General features: G+C 42.8%; 1 protein-coding gene across 2 annotated transcripts in view; it reads left to right on the top strand.

Annotated features, from left to right (window-relative positions):
- DOK5 (docking protein 5) overlaps positions 1-16,176 on the top strand; it is a 157,403-nt gene extending 141,227 nt beyond the window's left edge. For both annotated transcript variants that reach the window (XM_007113344.3, XM_028498374.2), the window contains exons 7-8: positions 6,531-6,651; positions 15,633-16,176. In XM_007113344.3, the coding sequence (XP_007113406.1) occupies positions 6,531-6,651; positions 15,633-15,697 (186 nt within the window). In that variant the 3' untranslated portion in view covers positions 15,698-16,176. The remainder of the gene's footprint in view (positions 1-6,530; positions 6,652-15,632) is intronic.
- The last annotated feature ends 805 nt before the right edge of the window (positions 16,177-16,981 follow it).

Genomic DNA, 16,981 nt, shown 5'->3' with positions numbered 1-16,981 from the left:
GGCACGAACCCGTGTCCCCTGCATCGGCAGGCGGACTCTCAACCACTGCGCCACCAGGGAAGCCGTGTTCTCTTTTAAGAGAGGTATTTGGTCGGGAATTCGTAGGAATAAACCTAACATTTTAAAGATTCTGTTCAAAACACGTTTACTATTCACGAGATAGTTGGAGTAATTCTTTCTGGTTAGAAATTTGGAATTAAGGTTAAGCTTCTTTGAGAGCTGTTTTCTACTCTCCTTTTAAATTCCCCTCGTTTTCGTTTTCTAGTAAGTGTCATCTGGCGAGGATCAAGGGGCTTAGGGCTGGAGCTGGCGAGGGCCTGTAAAGCGACACTGTGTGAAGTGGGAAGATCTTTCCTCTCTACAAGCCTGTTCTTGGGGGAGCGGAGGCACACGTATTGCTCAGTGCCTTAGGCATAGTTTCAGAGTTCCTTAAACTAGTGCATGGAATGGTATGCAGTTGAGGAAAAGAGCTATGCTTTCTTTGAAGATTTCAAAAGAAGGCTTTTGGATTAAAATATTTGATTCACACATGATATAGAATTGTACAAAATGTTACACAGTGTAAAATAAGTCTCTTTCCCATGCTTAATCATCTCAGGTCCCCAGTTTACTTCCTCAGAAGCAAACCCATGACCAGCTTCTTTTGCATCCTTCTGGAACATCATATCCCTTAATAGATATAAAGGTATCTACGTATTAATAAGTACATTCATTTTCTGAGTATCTACTTTGTGTCAGACCCTGTTCTAGAAAGCAGGAGTACAGCAGAGAACAAGAAACAGTCCTTGTGTTCAAAGAGTGTACTCGTTGTTATGGGGAATGAGACAATCATCAATAGATAATAAACATAAAACTGTATCAAGAGTTGGTGAATGCTGTGAAGGAGACTGCATTGTACAGGAGAGAGAATGAAGGAGGTTTGTCGCTCTGATAAGGTGATACTCTGGCAGAGAGAGGGGGGAAGGGAGGAGTGGAAATTTCTAAGGGCCAGTTTTTTCTGTTTTATTTTTTTACATATATGTGTATCTATTCTTTTTCAAATTCTTTTCCCATTTAGGTTATTACAGAGTATTGAGGAGAGTTCCCTGTGCGATACAGTAGGTCCTAGTTGGTTATCTATTTTAAACATAGCAGCATATAACATGTCAATCCCAAACTCCCAATCTATCCCTCCCCCCATTCTTCCCCCTGACTCCAGGTAACCATAAGTTCATTCTCTAAGTCTGTGAGTCTGTTTCTGTTTTGTAAATAAGTTCGTTTGTATCATTTTTCTTTTAGATTCCACATATAAGCGATATCATATGATAGTTGTCTTTCTCTGTGTGACTTACTTCACTCAGTATGACAATCTCCAGGTCCATCCGTGTTGCTGCAAACGGCATTTTTTCATTCTTTTTAATGGCTGAGTAATATTCCATTGTACAAATGTACCACATCTGTTCCAGGCAGAGGGAACAGTAAGTGCAAAGGCCCCGAGGCAGCTCTGTGCTTTGCATGTTCAAGTACAAAGCTATGACTCTGAAGCAGATGAAATGAGAAGAGGGGTAGGAGGTGTTGTCTAGAAATAAGTGGGAGCCACGTCCTATATGACCCTTCATTCGTGGTCAAGAGTTTGGATTTCGCATGGGGTCAGTTGAGAAGTCATTGGAGGGTTCTGAGAAAAGCTGAGATAAGCTGGCTTTACTCTTGAAGGGGGCACTCTGGCAGCTGTTTGGGAAAGACTGGGGGTGGGTGAGGCGAGAGTACAAGTAAGAAGCAGAGTTAGGGACTATTTCTGTCATCTGGGCATCCAGGTGAGGGCTAATGATGTGGATCAGGATGGTGGGGAGGGAGGTGGTGAAAAGTGGATTCTGGATACATTTTGAACAACAGGATTTGCTGATGGTTGAACTTTCTTGTAAGACAGAGAGGAAACAAGGTAGTCTCAAAGGTTTCTCTTCTTCTTTAAACAGAGCAATGGGTTGAATGGAAGAACCATTTACCCAGAAGGGGAAGGGCTTTTGGGGAGTGGAGTGTGGGAAACGATGGCTCCAGTTTGTACATGTTAGATGAGAGATGCCTACCGGACATCTAGGTGGAAGTGGGGAGCAGGCTGTGAAATGCAGGAGCCTGAGGTTTAGGGGAGAGATGGGAGGTACAGACATGCATTTGAGAATCATCACAGTGTGGATAGACGGTATTCAAACCTGTCCCAGTGATGAGGAGCTCTCCCCACCAGTATACATCGATAAGGAATGGTGGCCCTTTGGTTTTAGAATTGTTTCATGTCACTTCATAAAGATCTGCCCTTTTCATTTTTTTTTTTTTTTTTTTTGTGGTATGCGGGCCTCCCTCTGTTGTGGCCTCTCCCCTTGCGGAGCACAGGCTCCGGACGCGCAGGCCCAGCGGCCATGGCTCACGGGCCCAGCCGCTCCGCGGCACGTGGGATCCTCCCAGACCGGGGCACGAACCCGTGTCCCCTGCATCGGCAGGCGGACTCTCAACCACTGCGCCACCAGGGAAGCCCCTACCCTTTTCTTTTTAATGGCTAACAGGTTAGTCTGTTGCGTGGATGTACAATAATGTGAAGGTAAGACTGCTTTGTTTAAGAATAAAATGAAATTACCAACTCATCTACCATTCTGATGTTAGTCACATTTAAAAGTAATTTTTGAGTCAGTCTAAAATCCAATTTGACATGTAAATTAAAATTAAAATTTAAAATTCCTTTAAAAATTGGTTATTGGAATAGTTGTCGATAAAGTGGGTCTCAGGATAAAAATTGTGGTTAGCAGGGAAAAAATGTCATAAAGGAGACTGGGTCACAGTTTAATTCTGTTATCGTAGCTGGTGAGTTAAAAATGGTGAGGGAAATGAACAAATAAAGTATAGTACAACAGAAGGATGGGCTATGATGCAGACTTTAAAATGACAGCGTAGAAGATGGCGGTATTTAGGAACATTAGGATACATTTATAATTTATTAAATAAAAAAGAGGACGGTATAACAGTATATACATTATCCTGCAGTTTGTGTTAAATATACATCATGTATGCACATTTTTTAAAAAGGCCGAAAGAAAACATTAACATGTCAAAAGTTCTCTTTGTTTTTGGTTTTTGTTCTTTGTTTTTGTTTTTTCCGAAGTGATTTTTTTCTAAGACAAATTTCTAAGTGATTATTTCAAATCTATCTGTATTCTTTTCTGTATTTCCTGATGTAATAAAAATATGTCAATATATTAAGAAAGAATACAATTTATTACAACTTTTAAAAATGGGTAATACGTATCATAAAAATGTGGACTCTCCCCTCCCCTCCTCTTAGGTGTCAGCAAAATACTACCAAATCCAAAGATAAAGCTGCCTTGGAGAATATAAACTTCTCGGGGAGGGGGAGGGGAGACCATAGAGCTTCTTGGATTTTCTCCTGTTCCTACACTTGTTCCATGTTTACAGTAAGAGCGTCATTCATGCTTGTTCATTAAATTCATTCTATCCCAACTGGATCAGGTGATTAAATATATTCTCTAAGCATATTTATTTATTTGATTTGATGTGTGGCTTTTTTGTTGTTGCCTGAAAACTTTTAAAAACTTCTCCCCTCAAGCCAGAAACACAGTACAGTATCAAATATTTAGGTTTAAAAAGAAAATGTGAATGTTCCTATTAGGACCTTGTTCAGAACTCTTGGTGAAGATAGTATTTTGATTGACATAGGGCTAATTAGAAATATTGCTAACATTGATGGAACCCCACGATGAGTCATGTGTGTTCTTGGAATTAGCTGCAAAGGAGGAACTTTTTTTCCTCTCTTTTTTTTTTACTGACGTGATACTAACGACTAAAGGAGGTTAAATAACTAGCCTAGAGTTATACAGTTATTGGTGGCAGATTCCAGACTTTAACCCTGGATTCCTGACTCCGGAGTTTGGGCTCTTACTACAGTGGAAAACTTTTTCCCAGAGTTATTGGTCCAAAGGTGATAAATAGCATAGGACAGTGGTTCTCAAAGTGTGGTCCCTGGACCAATACAATCTGAATCATCTGGAAACTTGGGAGAAATGCAAATCCCCCATCCACAGTGGGGATGCGGGCCAGGAATCTGCATTTTAATGAGCCCTCCAGATGATTCTTGCTTGCTAAAGTTGGAGACCTCGGAGAACTGCTGACCCAGGGTCCAGAAAGCATAGGTAGAGTCTGTTGCCAAATGTGATTTTCACAGGAGAATAGGTAGGCAGAACATGAAGGCATAGTTCAGGAAGCCGAGCGGAGAATGTCGGTGAGTTGAAGGGTGGTGTCACTGGCACAGCTGAGTTTGGGTGGAATGAGAGAAAGACATTGAAGTGCGGGTTTCTTTTAGAACCTGGTTTTCCTTTTTCTCTCTCGGACTGAATTGTTCCTTCTGATTCAACTTTGTGTGCATGTTGTGCTTCAGAGACCCAGAGAAAATAAGTTGGTTTATATATACTTCCCTGAACTGAGGGCTACTGCCAGCATCAGATGAGTTTTGGAAGTCTCTCATGTTGAGCAGACATTCGGCGTCAATGTAACTGTGGCTCACAGCACAGTCTTGTTGTCAAAACCGCGTCCTTGTTCGGTGACTTCAGGGACCAGGTTGAGTTTGCGTATGCAGAGTGGCTGTTGGCAGACACCCCACTTGAGTTACTGCAAGGGGAGGCCCGGTGGGAGTTGGAGAGTCTGATGAGGAGGGGTTAGGTCGTGAAGTCGTCATCGGTTTGCCACTGTGATGGTTTGTGCTGGTTTCTGAATGGGTCCGGGACAATGTCACATACGCGGCATATGAGCACACTCGTGATGGACTGATTGTAGCAGCAAACACGACATCCTGTCGTGCTGTTCAGTTTTGCAAAACACAATGCTTTGTTGTAAAAACGGATGGATTCCAGAGAAGGACGGTGTGGTGTAGTGTAGCGGCAGAGACTCGCCACTGCCCTGCACGCCTGATCTCAGACTCATAAAAGAAGTGCACAAGCAACGGTAAGTGTCAGCCAAACCAAATGAAGGACGAAGAAACCAAAACCGTGCTTGGCAGCGGAGAGGATGGGTGTTTTCCTTGCTGACACGCCATGTATAGCGGTCATTAGAATGTTTTCTCTCCCAAGAGGGTTGATATGATTTGCCCATTATTATGAGAAAAGGGCCTTGACAAGGAGCTGTGAGTATCGGGAGGTTTTTAAAAGGATCTGTCTGTGTTGTTGACGATGATAACGATGGGAACCGTGCTTTATCCACTTGTCACGCAGATTTAAATGGTACTTCCCCTGCGACTGCTTGACAGGACGTAGCCACCCACCACCTCATTACATCATGCTTTTAAAGAAAATAGTCCATACAGCACGTACTACGATGTGATTTTATTTTACGTGTTTTGAGGACAGCTTTATTGAGGTATAATTCACATACCGTACAATACACCCTTTTAAACCGCACAGTTCAATGGTGTTAATATAGTCACGGAATTGTGAAGGCATCACTGCAGTCAACTCCAGAATATTTTCATCACCCCAAAAAGAAACCCATCTCCTTTAGGCATCATCCACCCAGCCTTAGGCAACCACCGATCTGCTTTCTCTGCACTTGCCGGTTCTGGACATTGCATAGAAATAGAATCAGACACTATGTGGTCTTTTGTGACTGGCTTCTTTGACTCAGCATCAAGTTTTCAGCTTCATCCGTGTTGTAGCGTGTGTCAGGTCTTCATTCCTTTTTATGGCAGTCTTTTTCTTTTTTATTTGTTTAGTTTTATTGTCTGTCTCCTTAGGAAGGGATGTTCCATGAGAGAGGAGATTTTGAGGCTTAAACGCGGGGAGGGGTGTGTCCCGTGTCACACAGCTCATCTGGAGCACGTCCTGAACGGGAGCACGGGTCTCCTAGGCCATGGTCGGCTCCTTGCCGCCCTCGGCAGCACATGCTTTGTGTGTCCTTGAAACCCAATCAGTTACGTCCGTTGATTGATTATCTCAGGCCACTGGGCAGCGTCAGAACTCGCTCAGGCTGGTTTAGGAAGAGACCTACGTGCCTCCCTGTTGTTTAGGGGGAAGGTTTGAGTGTTGAAGTACAAGAAGGCATTTGTTTGACATTCACAAAGCCTTGTCTTTCTTCCCTGGCGGGATCTTGGCTAACGCTGTTAGTAGAATGAATAAACGTGCAGAGCCGAGCTCCCCGCCGTGGGGCTGGCCTGGCAGGTTGCGCACACGCGCGTTAAGCAGCGCTTCCCCGAGGCCCTGCTGCGGCTGTTCAGCACGTGAATGCAGGGTAGAATGATGCAGTCTTATTTTTTATTTTTGTAACATCTTTATTGGAGTATAATTGCTCTACAACGGTGTGTTAGTTTCTGCTGTGTAACAAAGTGAATCAGCTATACATACGCATACACATATATCCCCACATCCCCACCACCATGGGGCCGTGCGCACAGATTGGCCGACGGGCCAGCTCGGGCTTCTGTAGCTCCCTGCGTGGAGCTCTCTGGGTCAGGTCTCTCGCGGCCCCGGGGTTGCTGACACACGCTCTCTTCCTTGACACAGCTCCAGATGAGGATGAGTGAGCGGGCCGCCTCGCTGAGCACCATGGTGCCCTTGCCTCGAAGCGCCTACTGGCAGCACATCACGCGGCAGCACAGCACAGGGCAGCTCTACCGCCTGCAAGGTGAGCGCGGGCGGACCGCGTGCGGGGAGGGGAGGGCTGGGGGCAGACGGCTGGGGGGGAGCGGCGGGAGAGGGCTCAGCTCCTCCCCTCTGCTGCACGCCAGGCTGGTGAGCCCCCTTCCTCCCAGAGCCTGGCCCCTGTCGAGGTCTCACTCCCCGTCGCTTATACTGTATCCCAGTGTCCTGGGGGGAAATTGTTTAAAATGCAGATTCTTGGGCCCTCAACCCCAGAGATGCTAGATTTTAAGGTGTAGGGAGCGGCTGAGCGGCGTGCACTTTTAACAACCTACACGGGGTCTGGGCACGAGGTCTGGCCCACGCTTGGGGAAACAGTCTAGCGGACTGATGACTAGCAGCTCCGGCATTCCTTGGGAACGTGCCGCTGGCGGTGCGGACGTTCGGGCCCCCTCAGGACCTCGGAGGGTGGGGCCAGGCCCCGAATGTGTTAACAAGCCCGCAGGTGATGCCCGTGACTCTCAAGCTTGGGACCCACGCTCTCCTGGGAAGGGAATGGCCTGGGGGACGGGGAGTCCTGGGCTCTGGTTCTGCTGTGACTCTAAGCCAATCCCAAGAGGCCCCTTTTCCAGAACAGTGATCTCTGGAGCGGGGTACAGAGCGGCCCAGGGAGGGACAAGGGGAACAATGAGAAAAATGTTAAAACATTTTCTTACCCTTTCAAATGTATCTTTGTATGTTTTATATATAAGGATACCTTGTGTATATGTAACTTATAAATGAATGAATAGGCCTCTGTAGGGGGTTCTTGCTGAAGGCCTTTTCACTGGTGAGGGGCAAGATCTCCAAACACGGAAGAATATCTACGAGACGGCACCTAGTTCGTACGCAGAAACCTGCCAAATACGTGAATGCAAGAACGAATGAATGACCACAGGAAACAATGGCCTCGGCCATAAATACCTGCTCTCTGTACCCCAGTCACCCAGCCTTCCCTTCGGCCCTTCCTGCTGATCATCTCTCCCCCAGAGAGCTTTTCCTGGTCTTTCTCCCTGGAATTCTGTGCCTTTCCCCTGTCCGAGGTAACTCTTTGTCATCTCTAGGTCTTACCTCCAGGGGCCTCCCTGACTCCAAGGCAGGTCCCCCAGACTTTATCGTAACTGGTGTGGAATCTCCGGTCTTGTGTACCCCTAAGATGCAGACGAGGGCACCCTCTTTTATAGCCCCACCACAGTTTTCATTTCATATTTAATTGTGTGGCCAGTTGACTCAGGACTAGCTCTTCCAAGAAGCAGTAACACCAAGGAGGGCAGGAGACCTGTGTCTTTGTTTTTTCCTCGTTATTTTATCCCCCAGTGCCTTGCATGGAGTCCACGAATATTTGTTGAACGACCGTATAATGTTAAGAGGGCACTGAAAGGCCTTACATTCTAGTCTTTATGACTGTAGGCTCTGTTCACTTGTGGGGAGCATGGCATAGTGTAGATGCTCAAAAATTATGTCCTGAATGCCTGTAGGAGTGACAAGTGACTGCCTTGATAATTGATAAATAAGCTTACTTTCCAAGACACATCTACACAGAGAGGGAGGGTTGGGTTAGATCAGGTTGTTATAAATGCCATTGGTTTCACGTCAGAACAAATTCGGAAATTTTTGCAACATTTGACTTATATCATCACAGTTTTCGTCATTTACATATCGCTTGTACCATTATTCAATTTTCTTCAGTCTCTTCTATTTAAATATATTTATTTTAAAAGTATATTTTACTGTCTTTATACTGCTGTACCAATTACCTATATTTTTTCTAATACTACAATAAGATCAACTGTACAAATACCAATAGTAATTACTGAAGGTTTAAAAGAAGCATGTGTTATGAACATATACTCACAAAAAGCTATGGAGTTGCTTTGTAACTTGACTGTCTACACAAACCCAAATAATCTTTACAAAAAAGGTATGTCTTTTCAGATTCTGTGTGTCTGGAATGCAAAAGAAAGTTGAGAACCAAAGCGATACAGGCTTTGTAAAGAGAAAATGGATAAATTGCTTGAATTCCTGAGAGACAGCCTGGTAATTTGAGAATAGTCAACTTGTGTCAAAGTTGATGAATCACTGGATTTCCCCAGAATACCATGTTTGGAAAGATGAGAGTGAGGATGTCATGAATATTTAGTATGTGTTGCAGTTTCAGAATTTATTAGCAAATATCCCAGAGCTTAAAAATCCTCAGGACGATCTGGACAGAGAAAATGTCATATGAAGAAGACACTCACTTTACAATCCTTACTTTACCTAATCTAACTCTCTTTAACCAAAACGAGTAGGCGTTCAGCAGAAATGATTTAAGGCTAAGGGTCTTATCAGACCCTTTAGTATTTTTAAAAATCTTCTTAAGTTTAAAGCAGATGTTTTAGATACTGTTAGCATGCGGTTTGTATGCTCCTTGGCTTTATACAACTACCTCTGACAATGTCTACATCTGTTTGCTACGAAGAAAACAACTCTGTTTTCCAGCATACAGACATAGTTTTTTTATAACACAAGGACAAAAAACGCAGATTTACGTGCATGCAAAAAGCCCATATTATGGTTGGAAAACCATACATAGCTGACAGGTCTGGGATGATCATCAAAGACGAGTGACCCACTAATTCCAAAATAACAGTAGTGACAACGTTATCTTTACAAGTGGAGCAGAGCAACGCAAAACCTCACCACAAAGGAAAAAAATCGTGTTCCTTGAGAAGTTTCTGTTGTTTTTGTCAAAAATAGCAAGCCACCAACCAAACGACTCATCAGAATTGGATTTATTTGATAAATCTTTAGGTTTGTTATCTATTATTTTTATAATTCAGTACTCAAAAGGTTCAGGCAGACCTTGGAGATATTCGGAGTTCGATTCCAGACCACCTCAAAGAGGCGAATATTGCGAAAAGGCAAGTCACACAAATTTTTTGGTTTCCCAGTGGACACAATAGTTATGTTTATGTTATACTGTAGTTGATTAAATGTGCAATAGCATTATGTCTAAAAAAGATGCACATACCTTAATTTAAAAATACTTTATTGCTAAAACATGCTACCCGTCATCTGAGCCTTCAGCAGGTCGTAGTAGTAACATCAAAATCACTGATCACAGGTCACCATGACACATATAATAATAACGTGCAAGTTTGAAATATCGTGAGAATTACCAAAATGTGACACGGAGACACGAGGTGAGCAAATGCGGTTAGGAAAAATGGTGCCAACGGACTTACTCGATGTAGGAGTGCCACAAATCTTCAATTAAAAATATGCAATATCTGCGAAGCATAATAAAGTGAAGCACGATAAAACAAGGTTCTGCCTGCATTACTGTAAACTTAAGTTCAAGTTTATTGGTATGGATTTTCCAAATGAGCACAGTAGTAATACTTACAAAACAGTCATTTGAAGATAGTGATAGCTTAGTTTCTAATGAAATAAATACCAGTGATGAGAAAAAAATGCCACAGAATTCCCTCAGAGATGATGGATTATCAGACTCTGTGACTGATAATTTTATAGGGTTTCGAAGATGATTGTGTTCTAGGTTTTGAAGATGATAATTAAAACTATTATTGTTTGCTCTTTGTTATCTAGTATGACCTTCATTGAACACAAATTTCCAGTAGAATTCTTATATTATTCCTGTTTTGACTGCATGCTGATACTGAAATGTCCTATTATCTTGGAATATTTCTGTGCATGAGAATGGCATTGTAATTGCTGCATTTTTTTTTGGCTGCATTTATATACATTTTTTGGTACCAGTTATTTCATCCAATTATTTGTTTTCACATACTTTTGTTACCTGTGTAGGAATTAATGTAAATGTATTTTATTTTGATATTTAATTTGTACCAGTGTGTTTACTGAGATATTTCCTCACCAGCGTGTTCTGTGTAGATTTGTCCATATTTATTTTACCTTGTGGATTGCTTTTGAGTCGCCAACATTCATTAAGATGCAGTGCTAATACGTGCTGTGTATGCAGTTTGGGGGCTCAACTTACCAGTAAATTTGATAGATTAAAAAAAATGTTCACAGACTACCTAAAAGTATCTTGCTTATTATCAGGGGTGGTCATTTACACAACAAATAAACGGGATAAGTTCATCTATTCCACCTACACCACCTGCTCTCCTTCTTCCTTTCTGCCCACCCCCAGAAAAAACATGAAATTGAGAAAAACTAATAACATCATGACCCTGGGTGCCATAGGATGAGATTACACAGCACGTAATTTCTTCTTGGTTTGCCGGTATCCATGAGTTGTAATTCCTCTGGCCAATTCACCTACCCTAATGTATTTCAAGCCGACGTTTTCTGACAGATCTGGTGGTTATTCTTGGAAATCATATCCTTACGAGGGCATTTATCCAGCTGGTCTGAGAAAATTTTCTTCTCCAAATTTAGTCCTAGAGGGCCACCTGCTGGTTGGTTTTGGAATTACCACCTTATTATTGCTGTTTCTGGTGGAGAGAGGAAGGTGCTGGTTCGGACACACCCACCTACACTAAGACGTATTCAGTCCACTTTCACTGCTTCTCCCACCCCATCTGCCAGTTTTCAAAACTAAATTCTCTTCTATGTTTAGGTATATATAGAATCAACTGGTGAGCTTTATCATGAAAACTGGGAAGAAATTCATGAAACGGAAGCATTCAACAGTGTGCTGAGCACCGTATGCACAGGATTCTTTTAAGAATTCATTGTATAAAATAACCAGAGTCATCTTTTTCCAGTTGTCTTCTGTATTGTCCTAACCCTGGTTGATATCACCTTCCTCCAGAAAAGTACTATGCTCCAGTAAGTTTGGGGCAAAATGCTACATGTTAAATTCTCCTTTAGGAGGTTCAGAAAGCAAATCAGTATTTTCCAGACTCCGAGATGTCCTGTAGTAAAAAATCTGTTTGGTCTTGCTTAAATCGGAGTTCTGCAAATTTATTTGAACATGCAATCTTGTCTCTCCTTCTTTATATAAACAAACATTAACATACCTCTAGTAAAGTGCCAGATTTGTTCCATACAAGGGAGACTGGACATACTCATTGAGCATCTTTATAAAAGCTACCATTTCTTGAGGATCTGCTGTGTTCCAGGTTTTGCACTAGGAACTTAACATACATGGTCTCATTTAGTCCACAAAGCAGCCACCTGAGAGTATTTTACACCCATGTGCAGCTAAGACACAGAATCTGAAGGGTTAGTGATGTGTCCAGGATCACCTATCTAGTAAGGAGTTGAGGTTTTCATCTCTCCATTCATTCATTGACGCATTCATTTATTTGGCAGATGTTAATTGAGCATCTACTTTATGCCAAGCACTGTGCTAGGTGATGGAGGTACACTGGGGCTACTAGCTAGGCTTGTTTCTGCCCTCCTACAGCTTATAGTCAAAAGGAGAGTCACAGTCAGTAATTACACACATATATTTAATTTCAAATTTGGTCCATGTCAGGTTGAAAAGAAACTGTTTGTAGTAGAGAATGGTGAAGCAGAGCTGTTGTTGGTTTTGGGAGGATGATGACAAAGGGACTTCTTTAGAGGGGCTGCAGCATTTACCCCAAGACCTGAAGTCTGAGAAGAGACATCCGTACTGAGAAGCAGGGAAAAGCATTGTCCACAGAGAGATCAACAAGTGCAAAGGCCCTGAGGTAGAAACGAGCTGGCGTGTTCAAAAAGCAGAAAGGAGGTGGTGTGGCTGGTGCACAACGGCCTTTAGGAGACAGCGGGTGTGTCCAGCTTCCTTGCGATGTTCTTCTCAAATGCCCTCACCTCCTCCTTAAAGTTAACATCTTAGGAATTTTGCTCTTAATCTTAAGGAGCTCCGTTGCTCAATATTTTAGAACCTTTCTGTTGGAATTGCCTTGGAATATAGCATCCCTTGTTTCAAAAAAAAAAAAGAGAAAAAAAATAGGCACGTATCATTGATCAGATGTGACTTTAGATAATTTTAGGAAATCAGAGTGGCATCAGATGTTTGCGTCACTCTGCGGGACATCTTCCGTGTTGCTTATTTGGCTCACCTGGCAACAGCTCGAGTTGGCAAGAGTGAGACTATCTTCTCCATTTCAATGAAGGCAGAAACTGAGACCCTTGGAGGTCGAGTACTTGCTCAAGATCACATAGCCACTGGGTGGAGGGACCGACATTAGAACGTCAGCGTTCTGACTTTTAGTCCAGGGCTCGCTCTTTCTTTTATCATATGTCCTTGCCTTTGGGAGGAAGCTCTGCTCCTCCCGAGTGTTTCCAAGACAAATACCATGTGATGGAAATAGCTCCTCCAGCGGGTTGGTTCCAGGCCATGCGATTTACATTTTTATTTTAAGGATGATAGATTCTTGGAGCAAGTGGCTACTTTGGAGGAGTTAACATTGGTTTTTCTTTCTTTTTTATAATTTATTTTTTATTGAGGTATAGTTGATTTACAATGTTGCGTTAATTTCTGCTATACAGCAAAGTGATTCCGTTTTATATATACATATGTGTATATATATATATATATATATATATATACACACACACATTCCCTCTCACATTCTTTTCCATTATGGTTTATCAGAGGGTATTGTATATAGTTCCCTGTGCTATACAGTAGGACCTCGTTGTTTATCTATCCCATATATAATAGTTTGCATCTGCGAATCCCAAGTTTCTAATCCACCCCTCCCACCCGCCTCCCCCTTGGCAACCAAAGATGTGTTCTCTATAACACTGATTTTTCAGTATTAATTCTAACACAGTCAACATACATTGTATATGCAGCTGGTAAGCGAGAAGTAATAGATTAAGATCTGAGCAAATGTGAAAAGATGACAAATAAACCAGGGTCTCAAGCTCACATGTCTGTAGGGGCCAGGAGGACATGCCAGGACTGAGTGGTGGGGTCCCTGGTAAAACATGGCAGGGAGACTGCGGGCCTAGAAAACAGGGACATCCGCCCTTTACGGGAAGTTTGCTGTCATTCAGATATTGACAAGCAATTCCAAATGTTCCAAGCCCTGCGCAGGCCAGAGAACAGGGCTGGGCCCAGATGGCGTCCACAGGCTAGTACCAGCTTGTGACCTTTGTGTGAACGGCAAAAATGTAAAAAGAATCTCTCAATCCATCTCCTGGCTTTAAGCTTAAAAACAGCATTCCAACCAAGCCAGGAAGATTCAGTTCACCATCATGATAGAAGCTGCAGGTGTATTCATTTCGACTTGACCCCAAGTGATGCTGTCAGTCACTTTTCTCGAAAACTTTTAGAGTCTAAGGAGCTACCGTTGAAGATTCAGGAAGGGCTTTGCACTTGACTGAAGATATGGATTTTGCATCAATATTGTTTGTATGCTATCTACTTCCTGCAGGGAATTTTTATCAAACTGTAATAAAGATTTGCCTGGATTTTTACTTGTAGGACTCAAACCCATTAATGCAGTTTCTCTACGTTATAGCGTGTGTTTATGTGTGTGTGTGTGTGTGTGTGTGTGTATGTGTATGTGTGCATGTGTGTGTTGTTGGAAAGAGAATAGAATTCATGTCCAAAATGGCTGGGAGGCTGGAAGAAATGATTTCTAGTGTTTTGGGATATTTTAATATTCAAATTACTTTAATAATAATCACTCCTATTGTGTACCAATGACTGTATGACTAGATATATATAATTTTCTTATGGTTCAGATTTGAGGCTTGCAAATATCCGAATCCACGATTTCTTATGTCAGAAAGAGACTCAACTGGGGCGTGATGGAGGCCAGGGCTGTTGGTGATAATGAGGTAGAGCTTAAGGCTTAGGGGGCCAGAGGCCACTGTGAACCTTTTTGCTAGGTCCAGTGTGTTTTGTTTTGTTTTGTTTTTTTTGCGGTACACGGGCCTCTCACCATTGTGGCCTCTCCCGTTGCGGGGCACAGGCTCCGGACGCGCAGGCTCAGCGGCCGTGGCTCACGGGGCCAGCCGCTCCGCGGCACGTGGGATCTTCCCGGACCGGGGCACGAACCCGCGTCCCCTGCATCGGCAGGCGGACTCTCAGCCACTGCGCCACCAGGGAAGCCCAGGTCCAGTGTTTTGAACGCGTGTTGGTGGGGCGAACGTGCTCCACTTAGCTGGGGTCCCATCTCCCTGAGTGTTAGGCCGGCTTGATCCACACATTTGGTTCCAGGAATGCTGTACTGTTGTGTAGGTTTTGCTTTGCTCACTTCTGAGAGCTGTTCACCTGGTCTGCAGTGTAAATTCCTTTGCTTGTGGTAACCCTTAGCCAGCAGATGGTGCTCTGTCTGCAAGAACTGGAAAACTGGCCTCCTGGCCAAATCCAGCCTGCTGTCTGTTTCTCTTCACATTTCCTTGGAACATTCACGCCCATTCCTTACATATTAACTGGTTGCCTTTGTGCTACGGGCAGCAGAGTTAAGTAGTTGCTATGACACCATACAGTCTACAAAATCTAAAATATTTCATATGCGGCCCTTTATAGAGAAAGTTTGCCAGCCCTATCCTGTGTCACAAAGGGGGCTCACAGTTGCCTTGTGTGTTGCCTTCCCGACTTCTTCATTTTTCTTGGTTTGGAACTTAAACCTGAAATAATAAAGGCTAAATGGATTTTAAGAAGTCCTCTTTTACCGCAAGATTTCCTAGGTATAAATATAATATTGTCTTGCTTCTGGTCCGGTTTCCAAAGAGTGTCCTCGCCAAAAGATTCCACAGTCCTTTGATTCTGTATCATTTCCCCTAAATATTCTGGGTATAGGAGTTGAAAAAGATGAAACATTAAGGAGGAGGTTGTCCTTAACTGCTACTGGTCTGATCATAGCCCAGTGCAAAGGCCACATGCAAATGATATGTTAATCATGCCATCTCTTATGACTTTCATTTGCATATCCCTGTGAGTGGCCTCTGGGAAAAAAGTCCTGTGTCCTATGTTACTTATTTCCGCTATAGAGAAACTTGTGATTAGCTAATCTGGTTGTGGGCTTTCTTGAAATATAACTGCCGATTTCTAAATCTTTTTTGGAAAAGATGTCACCAGCCCTCTGAAGCTTCATCGAACAGAGACTTTTCCTGCCTACCCATCTGAGCACTGACGGAACTGCCAAGAATTGCTGTGTGACATGCTTGTGATGTGTCAGGCACAGATCCGCCCGAGAGGTCAGAGGATGACCCCAAGGGAAGCGCTGAAGAAAAGAAGCTACACGTCCTGGCTAACTGCGTGGTCCTTGGGAAACTCTGCAATACCATATTTGTCTTTTTCTTTTTTTCCTTTCTTTTTTTTTCCCCTTAAAAAAAACTTAGCATAATTGAAACCTTTTCCTTAAAAGGTTTTTCTTTTTTCTTTCCTTAAAAAAAACTTAGCGTAATTGAAACCTGCTCTATAGATATCGACGTTTTCTTCCCTCTTTTACAGTTGGACAGAAAGGAGTCGATGCCACAAAATGATTTTCTATTGTAGATACCGTGTCCCTTGCACCTCTCTGAATCTATCCTTTTGCCGATTCTTGTGGTTTTTCCTTCTGAGTGTTTCAATTGTATGACAGTACTGACAATAAAATGGCGCTTAATTATTTGTTATTTGTTTATACCGTATTCCTCAGTTATTAATATTATGGTTCTGCTTAACTGTTGGCCATTATATTTTATTATAGTCCCCATTAGTTAAATCAGTGCTTTAACTCAGTATTACCTATTATGTTAATAAATCACCTTTCCAAGCACCCTTTATATTCTTTATAGGGTTACAATTTCTCTCTCACACCATCTCCCCTCTCCCTCCTTTTTAAAAAAGCCTTTATTTTGTTTGGTGTACTTTCCCAAAACATTTTAAAATAAAAGATCATTCTTCACCCATATGGTCTTGGGATTCTGGCTGTATGGTTTTCTCTGTATCTCCAGTGTTTCTGAAGGTATGTGAATATTTGCCTTATGAGCCATGAGTGTGGTTTGGCATTGCCTTTGATGGAATCCAACCATTTATGCGTTTGTTCACTTGTTCATTCAGCTGGTCTGTGCTAAGCATCTACTAGACAGAGTCAGGAGACATAGAGATAAAAAGACACAGGCTCTGTCACCAAGGACTTTAAGTGCAGAGGAGTATGACAAGGAAGTAAAGACACAATTTCAATACAGAGTGACATCTGCTAAATGGACCCCCAGAGGTGATGTACTTCTAAAGAGATGGTCACTCTATTCCCCAGGTTTTCCCACCAGGAAACTGCCAGATGGGAATCAAGTCTTGTGAGCTTCTGAGGCTAGAATTGCTATAAAACTGCATGAGAGAGCAGAGATAGTGTCTGTCTCGGTCACGACTCTCTTCCCAGTAGCGTTGCCAGATAAAATATAGGACATCCGATTAAATTTGAATTTCAGATACA

This window comes from Physeter macrocephalus, chromosome 14 (assembly GCF_002837175.3).
Source record: "Physeter macrocephalus isolate SW-GA chromosome 14, ASM283717v5, whole genome shotgun sequence".
NCBI classification, from domain to species: Eukaryota; Metazoa; Chordata; class Mammalia; order Artiodactyla; family Physeteridae; genus Physeter; species Physeter macrocephalus.
The sequence above is the reverse complement of the archived record's forward strand: the minus strand, read 5'-3'. Positions and strand labels throughout refer to the sequence as shown.